This window comes from Diabrotica virgifera, chromosome 4 (genome assembly GCF_917563875.1).
Source record: "Diabrotica virgifera virgifera chromosome 4, PGI_DIABVI_V3a".
Classification (NCBI taxonomy): Eukaryota; Metazoa; Arthropoda; class Insecta; order Coleoptera; family Chrysomelidae; genus Diabrotica; species Diabrotica virgifera.
In genome coordinates this window covers 102,931,256-102,946,557 of record NC_065446.1, presented here as the reverse complement: position 1 = coordinate 102,946,557, position 15,302 = coordinate 102,931,256, and the positions used below count along the sequence as shown (strand labels likewise).

The 15,302-nt window shown below is 33.4% G+C and overlaps 1 protein-coding gene across 3 annotated transcripts in view; it reads left to right on the top strand.

The window, feature by feature from the left end:
* The window catches only part of LOC114326705 (putative leucine-rich repeat-containing protein DDB_G0290503), a 314,365-nt gene extending 299,288 nt beyond the window's left edge, over positions 1 to 15,077 (top strand). For 2 of the 3 annotated variants that reach the window (XM_028275124.2, XM_028275125.2), the window contains exons 6-10: positions 172 to 495; positions 5,641 to 5,902; positions 6,897 to 7,061; positions 10,244 to 10,399; positions 13,073 to 15,077. In XM_028275124.2, coding sequence (XP_028130925.1) covers positions 172 to 495; positions 5,641 to 5,902; positions 6,897 to 7,061; positions 10,244 to 10,399; positions 13,073 to 13,267 — 1,102 coding nt within the window. In that variant the 3' untranslated portion in view covers positions 13,268 to 15,077. The remainder of the gene's footprint in view (positions 1 to 171; positions 496 to 5,640; positions 5,903 to 6,896; positions 7,062 to 10,243; positions 10,400 to 13,072) is intronic. The other variant, XR_007697490.1, reaches the window with a different exon arrangement.
* Positions 15,078 to 15,302: the final 225 nt, after the last annotated feature.

Sequence of the window (15,302 nt, the reverse complement as noted above, 5' to 3'; positions counted from 1 at the left end):
TTATTTCCTTCCTCCAAATTACACTATTATAGGTATAACGGATAGGGTATATAGGGTATAAAGGTACTATATATAATAGGGGGGGGATACGGACTTTTGACTAGCACTGTATAGTTTTCTTGATAACTCTTTATTTTTACCACTTATTGTGTAATATTTTTTCCATTTCAGTTCTAACGAAATGTTGGACTCAGAAACCGAGCCCTGCCTAATGATGGAGCACGTCCTCGAAGACGTAGTTATTCCTGACGGCCATTCTCACAATCTGATCTCCTCTGGTCACGGTAGCATGATGAGTTCCCGACTGACGCACAGCGAAAGCTTGAAAGATGTTTCCCAGACCATTCTGAGTCGACAAATGTCTGAACCGACAAGTATGAGTTTTTATGGAAGTCTCAACACTTCGTACACTAGCGATCTGGTTTCGTTGAACGAATTTTTTCCTTCCATATCGCTTGTGGATCAAGTTATTGACGTTGATAATCTTATTACGAGGTAAAGTAGAATTTTATTTATTAAATTGTTCAGATGTTGAATATATTGCCTGTGTTAGTCCATTTTACGCCAGGGAAATAAGGCAAAAATATACCATGTTCGGGGCACTTGAGCAGCCAGGTTGCAAATGGGTTTTTTTGATACTATATACCTAATACATTATAAATGCAAAAGTACCCGTCACAGTTCGCACGAGAATTTTAGCAAATAAGCGTCAAAAGTGGCAGCTTTTTGTTTAAATCGCTACAGGTAAAAATAGGGTAATTAAATATGTTACTATATATATATATATATATATATATATATATATATATATATATATATATATATATATATATACCAGCCCGAAATGGTGGATGTGTGAATTGTTCGTAAGGGGATTTTTCCACATTCTCTATTTCATCTGTTTGATTTCGTACGAGTGGTCGTTAAACCATTAACCTTAAATCTTTTGATCACTGAGTGTGTTTCAAAGATCTACATCTTATGTTTTAAACATATATTTTACTTACTTTAAGTAATTAGGGAATTAAAACTTGAGACTGTCACTGTTGGATTTGCCGTAGATTTACGCACCTTCTGTGTCTAGGTTTCGAATTGTTGTTTTTTGATTGGAATGTGTCTCAAGATATTCAACCTCCATCTTTACCGATGAGCCCAGAGGGGTTGAAGAGGGCGAAACACATTTCTAAGAACTGGTGTTTGGATCTTTGATTCTATTCAAAAAAATTTTCCCAGCCCGAAATGGTGGATGTGTGAATTGTTCGTAAGGGAATTTTTCCACATTCTCTATTTCATCTGTTTATATATATATATATATATATATATATATATATATATATATATATATATATATATATTAATCGACTTTGCAAAGTAACAAGACACTTACTCAACACACACACTACACATTACACCTGAGTTGGTGATAAGTTACCTATACAATTACGTGGCTAAAGGTTATAGTTAACCAAGGCCAGAATCAGAGAAAAAAAAATATGTTATTTATAGTGTCGTTCTGTTAGTAGGTGAGCAAAGGTTTTAAATGGCAGTTTTTAAATTTCAGTCCGATCCTTTGTTTGCTTCGGAAATTTCAAAATAAAGTTAAAATTTCGAAAATAAAAAAATTGCTATAACTTTTGCGAAAATGACCTTAAGAATTTCATATTGCATGAAAAGTTGAGTCAAACAGTCCATATAATGCACAAAAAATTTTAAGACGATTCGTCAATTAGTTTAAATATTATTCAATTTGTTTATCCCAAAGAGCTTTTTTTGCAATGTTATTATTCAGAAAATAATAATGATATAGCAATTCTGTGGAAACCGCGTGAAAGAAGAATATTTATATTTTCAACGCATTTAAAAAAAATCAAATGTAGAATGGGTTGCATATGTCAGTGCATTTTAAATGAAGTAAAGAAACTCACAATCAGACTTACTCACAATCATTTAATTTACTTCGACGACCGGTTTCGATCTTTACAATATACAGATCATCTTCAGGTCGGCGTTACAAGTGATTAAATAATGCCGTTCCAAGGGATGCTTTGTAAGTTCATCGATAACATGTTTAAACGTCCAGATTATGCTAATAGGATAGCTAGGTGAGGGACTGGGTAAGCGGACATGCTTTGTAGGTCAAAACACAGTGAATTTTTCTAAAGTAGGATCATTTTTGGCTTATAAACAATTTGAATAACTTTGTTAATATTGACTCTAGACTAAAACTACTTTGGGATTTGGAAAGCTGGTATTTTTACACGAATTTTCAAAAAAAAAACCTTTTCGCCTAGGTTAATCAGGGCCAAAATTAGCCACTTTTTTTATTTAATTCACAGCTACTTTGTTTATAAAAATTAAGCAACCTAACTAGCGCCATTTTGAAGTTCAAGGTGTATAGTTTATGTATGTGTAAAGTTTGACTAAACTTTGAACTTCAATAAAGTGGTTAATAATGCTTTAAAAATTACGTCCTAACGAAATCGATTCGTGGTCGGTGGAGGGGAATAATTATTAAAATCCGTGCACTCAAAAAATGAAATTGATTCTTCAAACATATGCTGCAATTAATATCTCCGGAGCTTGTTGATGGATTTTGATTATAATTTTTTAATTTGTATGTACTCGTAGTCTCGTAGAGTACGTTATGTACACATATCCCTACCTAATATTGCAAAATGTTAGGGGGAACTCCCCTTTTCACTCAGGAATATGAAAAATATATTACGACCGATTCTAAGACCTGGCGAATATACATATATAATTTCATAACAATCGGTCAAGCGGTCTCGGAGAAGTATGGCAACTAACAGTGTGACAAAAGAATTTTATAGATGCAAATATATACATGGCTATTAAAAAATAGGGGTTGGTGATCAGTGGCGTGCTGGCCATATAAATGAATCGGTGCAATCACCGAGAGGCTGCGGCCTCTTGAGGCCGCTCAAATAAGATTTTTTCCCAAAAGATTTTAGATGTAACAAACATTTTTTTTATTTCTAATCGAATAATATTACGAAAATATTTCAAAAACATTTTGTTTTGAATATCACTGATATATTTAGAAACAAGGAACATAGACGGTTTTATTCTTTAACATGTGTTTTAACTGAAACAAAAGTTTCAGGAAGTTGTAGGAAGGAAAACGTACAAGGGTGGGTAGGTATACATCGAAGTTATGTTGTAGTCCCATATTTTGTGAACATTTTATTTTTTTAGTTTCTCTGATATCTTTAATAACAAAGAAACTAGACGATTTTACTCTTTAATATGTGTTTTAACTGATGACATGCGACACGTGAGGAGGTTGTGTCTTATCATACACTAATATGAAATTATTTTCTATATATAGTGCGAAAGGAACAAAGTGTTCAAATAAAGAAAATATGCGCAATGTACCCCTCGCTATTTAAAGAGCCTCCACGTAGACACAAAATCCGTACTCACTCTCAAACAATATCCACCCCAAAACATCACAGAGCCTCTATTAAACAATCTCGTCTCTCTTATGTTGCGCTGTGCATGCCGCTCACTTGGTCGATAAATATATCTTAAGGTTTCGACCAGAATTGTTAACGTTATATGCCTCTCTGTTTTTAAAGGTTTGTTAGCTGTTATTTTTTATTGTTAATTTAGTTTTGTTTCAGATAAAACATGTCATGTTAACGAATTAAACCGTCCATTTTCTATGTTTCTAAAGATATCAGGGACATTCAAAAAACAAAATGTTCATAAAATATAAGACTACAATACGATTTCGATGTATATCAACACTTGTCCTTGTCCTCCTGTCCTCCCTACAGGGTAGTTCAAACTTAACATCAGAAAAACATATCTTTTCTTCTACCCGGTATAAGTTAAAAAAAAAGAAGTTTGAGTAAACCTTTGCCCAACTGGGTAAATACCAAAGAAAAATCTAAAATAGTAAAAAAAATAGCGAAATCCGTTAATCTGTTCACGAAAAAATCAACTATGAAAATGAGCATAATTTTAGGTAATGCATAACTTTTGAAACTATGTATATTTTATGTGATATGTGATGATAGGTGATAATATAAATAATCCTAAATAAAAAATATAGCAAATCTTAAAAAATTTCATTGAATTCAAAGTCTTATGTTTGATTTAAAAATAATTTATATTTTGGTATTTTTGTTTTATAAATAACGAATAAAAAATTCTGATAATAGAAGGTAAAATGATGATGGGAGGCCGCTTTTCTATAAAATCACCGGGCCGCTTGAAAAGTTCCAGCACGCCACTGTTGGTGATAGAAGAGTGAAAATTAAGGGTTGTATGTATTTTTTAATTCTACACCATAGAAAATGAAGGTAGACAATTTTGTCCAAAAAAATTTAAAAAATGTCAATGGGGCAACCCCCCTTAAAATTTATGGGCGTGAAAAATAGATTAGAACCTATTTTCAGTCCTACAGGATTTGCGTGTAAAATTTCATAAAAATCGTTCAAGCCGTTTCGGAGGAGTATGGTAACTAACACTGTTACAGGAGAATTTTATGTATATAGAAGTAACTGTGAATTAAATAATAAGAGTGTCTAACTTTGACCGCAATTAACCTAGACAAAAAGTTTTTTTTTGAAAATTCGTGTAAAAATACCAGCTTTTGAAATCCCAAAGTAGATTTACTCTACAGTAAATAATAAAAAAGCTTTTTTAATTGTTTTTAAGCAAAAAATTACTCTACTTTAGTAAAATATTTTCGGAATGATAAAATTGACTTTTTATAGATTTTTTTAAATGCTTGGAAAATATAAGTGTTCTTCTTTCATATGCTTTCCATAGAGTTGCTGTGTCATTATTATTTTTTGAACAATAACATTGCAAAAAAAGCTCTTTTGGATAAACAAATTGAATAATATTTAAACTAATTGACGAATCGTTTTGAAATTTTTTGTGCATGATATGTACTGGTTGTCTTAAGTCTTAAGTTAATTTTCGCAAAATTTATAGCAAATTTTTTATTTTAGAAATTTTAGTCTTATTTTGAAATTAGCGAAGCAATAAATGATCGGACCAAAATTCAAAAACTGCCATTTTGAACCTTCGCTCATCTACTAAAAGATGAACACTCTAAACAAGATATTACCCTATTTTTACCTGTAGCGATTTAAACGAAAAAACTGCCATTTTTGGCACTTATTTGTTAATAACTAAAGTTCTCGTCCGAACTGTGACGGGCATTTTTGTATTTATAATGTATTAGGTATATAGTATCCAAAAAAACCATTTGCAACCTGGCTGCTCAAGTGTCCCGACAAAAACCTTATTTCTCTGGACTATTTCAAGTATTGGAAAATGAAATAAATAAATATACTTCACAATCACTTTTATTTTACCTCATACGACCGGTTTCGCTTTCTATAATATACAAAGCATCATCAGGTCTCGGGTGCCGCAAAATTAAATGATACCAATAGAAGAATATTCCTTGTAACAACATTATTTAATTTTGCTGCACAGGGGACCTGATGATGCTTTGTATATTAAAGAAAGTGAAACCGATCGTCTGTGGCAAAATAAAAGTGATTGTGAGTAAGTCTATTTATTTATTTCATTTTCCATTACTTATTAAATTGATATCTGCTTAACAAATGTATAATAAAAAAATGAATAAATTTTCAGACTGTTGAAAGTGATTAGAATAATACAAATGGAGAATGAAGACTGCATGAATGAACTGCAAGAACAGAGGGATAATCTGTTGGAGCAAGTTGATAAACAAAAAGAGACGAACAAAGTGGTTGTGAAGCAACTCAAAGATTGGGAAGTTCTTGGAGCCAGACTGAAGAGTGAAGTAAAGGAACTGATGGCACAAATGTCAAAGAAGAATACCGAAATGGATAACTTAAAAGGAGAGTTGAACAAACAAAGGGAAGAAGTCGAGGTAATAAGTAGAATATTATTGCATCTATATATTGCAAACTGTTATTTTAAGTAAAATTGATTTTTCAATGAAGTAAATGTAGAAAGAATATACAGTGTGGGCCAAAGAAAACAGTTCACCTCGATATTTGGCAGTATTTATTGGATTTTAAGGAAATGACGAAACAGGTCAATTGTTGATCTAAGGGAAACACATTTTTACGGTACATGCATCTGTCATTTGTCAACCCCCTCCCTTCCACTTCTCTCACCCCTTTTTTCAATATGGAATAGGGGTCGTGTGCTAGCTGATTTGAAAGGTTATTCAATTCTCTATTCAGTAATATAAACATTAACATAATTATTTATACAGGGTGTCCAAGAAAAAAATATTTTAATCAAATTAATTGACACAAAAAGAAGAATGTATGTAATTTATTTAATTCAAAATACATTCTACTGCTGTCACAAAACAGAAAAAAATGTTTTTTGATAAATAAACATTGCTTTTCGCTTAATTTGAAAGTTCAAGCTGCCACCCATCTGTCTCCTCGTAGGTTGAATATTGAATTTAAGCAACAAACAATGTTTATTTATCAAATAAACATTTTTTTATGTTTTATGTCAGCAGTAGAATCTATTTTGAGTTAAATAAATTACATACATTCTTTTTTGTGTCAATTAATTTAATTCAAAATAATTTTTCTTGGACACCCTGTATAAATAATTATGTAAATGTTAGTATTACTGAAGAGAGAATTGAATAAGCTTTCAAATGAGCTAGCACACGACCCTTATTCCCTATTTAAAAATAAGGGGTGGGACAGTAGAAGGGAGGGGGTTGACAAATGACAGATGTATGTACCGTAAAAATGTGTCTCCCTTAGATCAAAAATCGACATGTTTCTTCATTTCCTTAAAATCTAACAAATACTGCCAAATATCGAGGTGAACTGTCTTCTTTGGCCCACTCTGTTCTGTATATCTAAACCCTTTTTAATGTTTCTTACTTTTAGAAATTAAACCAAGATGTTTGTGAGTTATCAACAGCTCTTTCCAAAGCCGAAATGGCAAACAAAATAAAAGAGGATGAAGTCAGTCAAGAAATTAAGAAATGGGAAAAGACTGGAGAGCCTCCTTCTCCTGATATTTTAGGAAGACTTGTTTCTACACAAAATGAGGTAATGAAAATAATATTTTACGAAGGCATTTATAGTTAATTTACATTAGATATCTTAGAGTAGGTAGCTTATTTGGTATTAAAATATTCAATCTAAATTATACTTTTTGATGTCTCTGTGTCATATCATCCACTCTTCGTCTTCCAGGGTAGATTGTGTTATTTTTGGAGGATCGATTCCAAACAGGATCGCGGGGAACAGACCTAAACAGATTTTTGAGGCTTTGGTCATAAGATATTTGAAGAAAATATCGTAAAAGATTACAAAAGGGATTTTAACCTGAAGAAATGAAGGAGAATAGTCACTCAGTTGACTGGATCATGAGGATGCGCTCTGATGTTTTGCACCAAATTTTTGTAATACTGTTGATCTCACAGTGAAACAAATCGTGGAAATACTACATTGATGTTCACAACATATTCATTCATTCATTCATTCAGATTTCAAACAGGCCTACAACTCAATTGATAGACACAAGTTATATCAAATATTAGATAGCTTTAACATCCCTCAAAAATTCATCCGACGGGAGTCCATTCGCTTTCAAGATGAGCTAAGACGCCAGTTTCAGACGCCTGATTCGTGAGTTTTTCGTGTCGTCGCAGCTTGTCATTGGTTAGAAATTAATTTATAATATAGAATAAATTAATTTCTAACCAACGACACTGCAACGACACGAAAAACCCACGAATCAAGCGTCTGAAACTGGCGTCTTAGCTCATCTTGAAGGCGAATAAACTTATAGTAAAAGCAACAATGGACTCGTCAACAGCAACTGTCAAAATACAAAATGAGCTCATTGAGAACTTTTAAATGTAAATTTAATAAAAAATGTTTCTTTATAAAAGGTATATTTATTTAAAAACACGTTTTCGCTCTCTAAAAAGAGCCATCATCAGGGTTACAGGCTTAACAGCCGAGCCACCCAAAAATACAGAGGATAAAACCTTTTAAATGTTTACTAAATGTTTACAATCTCATAGCTTATCGATTAGATAACTCTTTTATCATATCAACACACTACACATCTTTCATGGTCCAATATGACAACATACTCCGTCAGATTTTTCATACCCTTCAACGCCCCCCATATTTTTATGATCATTTCATTTACAACCAATTTGATGTCAGGTCTCTGGAGGACTTAGTTTCATCAAGCTACTCTAGTCTCATTTTCAGTCAGATGCAAAAAACACTATTTCTATAATTATCATATTACTTTTTCCATCTTTATCCAATTTATGTTGGGTCAACTTCTAAGCAAGTTATCAGTGATCAAACAATTATCCTTCAATTAATACTCTTAGAATTGTACACATTACATACATTTTTGTGTTCCCAGACGTCTATACGTATAAGGCCTTTCCCATTATTTGTCTAATTGTATTGATTTCATACCACTAATACAACATCTATTGGTATTGTTGACTGCATAACTTCTAGTAACGTAAACATTTTATTTTCCTATTTGAATACTTAATTAATGGATTACTTCAAAGAAAAAAATTTTCATCTTTTTTCGAACAACTTTAACTCAAACATATTATGTAAATTTGATACTGTTTTTTATCTTAAATATTAAACTTATTTAACTTTAAACGTTGTGGCTGAAGTAATAATATAACTAGGTTACATTGACAGTTCTTAATGTCATTTTGGGTTGCTCTTGAATTCAGTTGTCAGTTGGCCATTGAAATCCAATATGTGAGGTTTTCTCAAAAAAAAAAAAAAATAATTCCAACCACGTGGGAAGAGTCCTGTGTTGCCCTGGGTAACATCCAGGCATATCTTCGACATCACATGAATTTTATATAAATATGTAAAACAACTAAATCCTTTACATTTAAAGGGTTTTTACCCAATACATTTTGGTGGCTCAGGCATGCAATTTTTGTAAGTATGGCCTCTTGTTTTTTAAAACCTCTGTCAATATTTTAACTTTTATCTCAATTAATTAGGTTATACTTAATTTTAGGGCTTTTAACCACTGATGATAAATTTCTTAATCCGAAAACGTTTTGTATTGCGACCCTTATTTAGGGTATTTTAAAATATACCTTTTACAAAAACCTGGTATTTTTGTTATTTATGGTATATAGCCAGCTACAGGAAGTTTATTTTCCTCGTGGATTTTACTAAATGCCGTAAATTGTAAAATTAATTATGAAATCCAAAGGATGCATATAATCCCTAAGGATAAGGCCCTAGGGCACTATATGACTCCCACGAGGCACGTGGGTTGCTAAGTGAAAATATTAAGTCTTCACATTGAGAGCGGTGCATGGCAACTCAATATAGTGCCCTAGGGCCTTACCCTTCGGGAGTATATCCATCCTTTGGATTTCATAATTAATTTTACAATGTAAGACATTTAGTCAACATTTAAAAGGTTTTAACCTCTGTATTTTTGGGTGGCTCGGCGTGTTAAGCCTGTAACACTGATGATGCTCTTTTTAGAGAGTGAAAACGTGCTGTAATATTTGTAGCCCTTTTAAGGGTTTTTAAATAAATATACCTTTTATAAAGAAACATATATTTCATTAAATTTACTTGTACTTAATGGTATGCAGCTAGCTGCAGGAAGTTCTTCCTTGTGAACTTTTAAATAGTTAAAGAATTAAAGCAAGGAGACGGGCTGGCACCGACACTATTTAACCTGTCTCTCGAATATGTGAGAAGACAATTGAATATAGGAAGAGCTAATCTCTTAACAAATAAATCATTACAGGTTGCCGCCTATGCCGACGACATCAGTATTACGCCTCGCAAAACGGAAGAGGCGGCAGAGATATATTTACAACTAAAAACAGGGACAAAAGAGACCGGGCTAAAATATTCTAAAAACAAAAAAGCTAGTACAGGCAAGAGCTAAGCTAGGGGAAACAGTGACAGTTGAATAAATTAGAGGACGATATTGAAACTGCAGAAAGTTTCACATATCTGGGAGTTCCATGAAGCAAGGATGGAATAGAAGAACCACAAGTTCAAAGAAGAATAGTAAAGGGAGACAAAACTTATTTTTCAGTTGCCTATTTGTTGCCTACCAATTGTCCAAAGAGCCACTGATATCAGAATTCAAAACTTCAGAGACTTTTCATTAGATCCCATATAAACGTAATCTTAAATTCTACCTACAAGTAATTTTCTTCCAACTTTCTAATGTTGTAATTTGTTTATTTTAGATACCAATACTTAAGGAACAGTTGAGCGAGAAAGAGAAACATCTGAATGAATTAACGCAGGAATTTCTGGCCAGTAGGCAAGTTCTGACAGAGAGTTTAAAAGAAGCTGTAAACGAATCTAAGAAACAATACGATGCAATCGATCACGCCTTAGAGGTAAATTATTAGTTTATCTTCTTTCTCATAATCCTTAGTATCCTTCAGGGTCTCGGATGTAGGGTTCCGCCTCTTATCCATTTCTTCCATGCACTTCTATTGGTGGCCAGGTTCTTCATGTCTCTCTTTTCACCTATATCATGGGTTTGGTCCATCCATGTCTTCCTCGGTCTTCCCCTTTTTCTTTTGCTTCCCGTTTTGGGTTTATGTACCTTCTTTATTAGTCTCTTTTGCTCCATTCGCTCTATATGGCCAAACCAGTTCAATTGTATGTTTTCGATCTTCCTCATTATCGGTTCTTGCTCCAGCTCTCTCCTTATATCTTCATTTCGAAATCTTTCAAATTTCGTAACTCCAGCTATTATTCTCATAATATATTTCATCTCGGTCGCGTTTATCATTGATTCATGTTTCTTTTGCACAATCCATGTTTCCGCCTCATATATCATTATTAGTTTATAAAATACCTAATTATTAATTGACTGATGTCAATATTATTCTGTTGTAAGTAAATAAAGAGTAGTTTACTTTATTTCCTAATCTTGTGATAAAAGGTATACATAAACACAAATAACTGGCATTGAATCCATGTCATTTTAAAACGTTTTTATATACTTGGCTTGGTATTTGTCACTATGTCTGGCAAATTTTGTAATCCATTTTAAACATACTTCTAGGCTACCTAGGCACCTCAAAATTTTCAGAATAGCTCAGAACTAGTTAACAATGCAATATTTAACTGCTATTATATGGATATATCGAGTTTTAAGGGAGCTAGAGCTCTTTAAAGATGGCGTCTTGGAATTAGTTTTTCTTAAATTTCTCCAGAGCGCTTCTATTTAGAAAAACGAAAACTGGTACGTTTATTTATCTTCTAAAGATAAATCGATTTCCTCAATTGCGACATTCTAGTACCAGTCATATGCGTCCATTTTGGTTAGGTCAACGGTTATTTTATTGCATAACTTTTTTGTCTTAATTTTTAAGCATTTTGACATTTGATGATTAAATATGTTGTTTGTGGATATATCGCATACATTTGATCACGGCGATATAGAGGCCACACAATCTCAACAATGTTACCCATAGCCCCATTAACTAGTCCTTTTTCGACATTAATGTTAGCTCGTAACATTACTCTTGCGCCGACGAATATCCCCAACTCCTTTAGTAATCCACCTACAGGGGCTATAAGAGGGAAAGGGATGGTCTGGATCATTGGAGCGTGGTGGAGTGATTACTGTATGACACGAATTAATACACCTCGCTCCAATGAATTGTTGCACCCGGGCGTCATTTTTAGGAGTGAACAAGTCTCACAGACTGGGTTGAATCAAATTGCTTGTTTGCTTACTCAAAATGCCATATTATCACCTCGTAGTGGATCTGGAATTCCAAATTAAATTTTTTGAAAACTAAGTAGGCAATAGACATAAAATTTTATGAAATATATTTTGATGAATAAATAATTTCCAATATTTCCCTTAAAGTTGTGTGTTAAACATTTTCTTTGATTTATTATATGAGTTTAAAGTCGATTACAAAATTATTTTATGACATAGAAATTGAAACAACAAAATAGTTTATAATTTTATATTGGGTCCTATAAATAATGAAAACGTGTTATGATAAAAAGTTCTTTTTTATAAAAGTGTAATTATTTATGACGCAGATTTTTTTTGTGTGTGAGAGTGGAAATCTTCTAAAGAAAGCAGGTACCAGGGGAATCGTACCTGGCGTGAGTTGGATTCAAGGTAGATGGAGTACATCAAATAACAATTCCTCTTTTTGGGGTCTTGCCCACTATGCTAATGCCTACCATCTAAAACCACTCATCCTGGCAAGCCCAAGCATAAGCCCCCTTTCTCGATCACTTTTCCAGGTTTGGAATAAGTAAAAGGCTTTCTTTCTTGTTTTCACCCACGGGTTTTTGCCTTTATGATTATCTGTACAATTTCTGATAGGACTTTGTTGTGTCCAGGTGCTTTCCCAGCTTTCAGTGCGTTCCCCACCACCATCAGCTCTTCTACATCGCCGTATGCTACCGACGTTTCTACATGCCAAAGTGTGTTTTTCATTATCTCTCTCTGTGGAAATAGCTCTTCTGTCAGCTCTCTTCTAAGGCTTTCTTCGATTTTGAGGATATAACTTTCTTTGAGATTTTTGTATCTTGTATAGATCAGCTCAGATGTCATCCTCGAATTTATCGCACATTTCTTTCCAGCAGCTTTTCTTTTCATTGTTTATTTCCTTTGCGAGTTCTTTCTTTAAAAGTTTTTAGCTCTGTCTCTTTCTCCACAAGTTGGTTCTTCTTTTTGTCTCTAGTGACTTTTCGTCACAGTTCAACTTATTCCATTTATATTGTCTGTCCAACAATATGGACGAGTGCTTATTCTTCTACCTTGTAGGCAGCAACTTCTCGCCGGCTCTTTGAGTTTTTCGTATCCCTCTTCATGTTGATATTTTTCCATTGCTCTGATTTCTTCTTTTAGTTTCTGCTTATCGACGTGTTTCTTTTTTCTACCATCGTTAGTTTTCTTTGTGTCCTCTCTTATCTTGAATAGGATGCCACAGACTACTCTAACACGACACAGCCTCGACACAACTCTAATTAGGTTATAAATTAATTATTATTATGTTGTTATTAATTTCTGATAGTTTGTTTTGTTATAGGTCTTACACAGTATTCAAACCGTAGTTCAACAATGCGCACCCCTATCCAAACTGCAACGAGATTTAGAAGAAATCAATTTTCAAAGTGCATCTGCAATGCCATTAGTCACACCAGCAGATTGCAACGCCAATGCTGCCCGTTTACAAGCGGTAGCCAATTTGGAAATAGCTCCCACTATTAACACAACTGCCTAAAACGATTATCTGTCCTCCTTCCTCCCTCCAAGAACGAATACGCCATATTAGTGACGTCACGTTGTCGATTTTAAGGTTAGGTCTATCTTAATTTTAAATGCACCGATTTTTTATCCCACAACAAGTAATTTGAGTCAATTAGATATATTGATAAACAGCTTGAAAGCTTCCAAACATCTAAATTATGTTTTCTAAACATTAGTTTCGTTTGAAACCTTAATGTTATAATTTTATTATTAATCCATTGATCATTATTATTAATCCATTGATTTTATTATTAATCCAAGGTCAAAAGGGACCCGCCGGGAAGAAGATGGGCTGATATGAGATGGAAAAATAGGAAACAATATGATAGATAGAGACCTCAGAGAAGGTGACTGGGAGAATAGAGTGATGTAGAGGACGAAAACGACGAATTTATATTGGAAAAAAAGCCGACGAAGAAGATGAATTATCCCAAATAATGAAAAAGAATAAAGAAAAAGTAAGAAAAATTTAACAAAATGTGTAATAGTAATTTACTGATTATACCAGTGACCTCAGTTTGCAAAATGTCTGTTGACGCCTTTGGAATCTTGGCGCTCTTTAACCGACCATTTCTTTTCATTGGTCAAACGAAGGACTTCAAGTGAGCCTTGTTTTCAATTCAACTAACAATCACATTTGTACAAAATAGGGCTTTTCATTCACAGTCATTTGTTTCGAGCTTCTGTCATATGTCGTATAATCCGTGTATATTAATATTATACACAGATTATACAACATATGACAGAAGCTTGAAACAAATGACAATCGATGAAAAGCCCTATAGAAGATAATAACATAGCATTCTCGTGCCAGGTGAATTCTGACATTTGTTCAACAAGCCATACTGACACTTGCTTAGCATGACCTGAAATAGTTCTGGGGATAGAAAATACAAGTAGTAAAACAAGGTAAAGTAATAGTTCAATACTCTAAGAAGAAAATGATAAGATATAACTTATAGGAACTGTCAAAAATGACAAATGACAGGTAGTGAAAGAAGGTAAAGTAATAATTCAACACGCAAAGAAGAAAAGGATAATATGTAGTGTATAGGAACTGTCAAAAATGATAGCGTGACGTCATCAGTAATGTGGCGTATCTGTGTATGAAATATGTCGTTACGCGGGAAAAGCATAATTTTGGTTGTCTTTGAAAATAAAGACTTCTGTGAACATGTAATATATAAAAAATGAATAGAGTAGAATAAAAAATGTTTTGTAGAAAGAGTTTATGGGATAATTACCTATCCTTGTGTTATATAAATTGTATCTAACCAGTGTTTCAAAGAATTTAATTGAAAATTACTTAACATTTTTCAACTAAAATTCGTGACAGCCAGTAGGATCTTTATCAATATGTTTTTAAGTATACTGAAGATCATATTCACTGAGATTTGTATGTACTCCAAACTACCAATGGTATTCAAAATGTTATTAGTAGAGTTTTTTAAGGTAATGTGTTTTGAGAGAAGATAGCAATGTCAGAAGAATCACAAGCGTGTCCTGGACAGAACACAGAATCAACTTGTCAATTCTGAAAGAGTTTCATATAAAAGACGGGCTATAAAAGTAAATCTTACAGACGGGCTATAAAAATACCTAAATTGCTTCGACCACATAGCCAGAAGAACTGGAACTATAGAAGTATTGGTAGAAAAAGAAAAGGTAGAAGACCGAAGACCAAGAAGAAGATCTCCAACACGATGGGAAGACCAAATGAAGACTCTAGTGGAAAAATTCATACATGAAGCCGTCCCCCAATCAGGATCGCAGCCAATGGAGATTTTCTTTCTTTCTGTAAACCGTCCTTGCATGCACCCCGGTCGCACTACAGCCTTTTAGCTTATTGTGATTTCTTCCGTTTATTCTCATGACACCCAATCCAATATAGTAGTGCCCTTCACTAGCCTGTAAAGGTCCATTGGATTGGTGTCGTATGCTTTCGAACTTGGTCTGCAGTCTCCATATATTGCTTGTCTCTTGAGATCCAGTGCCTCGCAGTCGCGCAA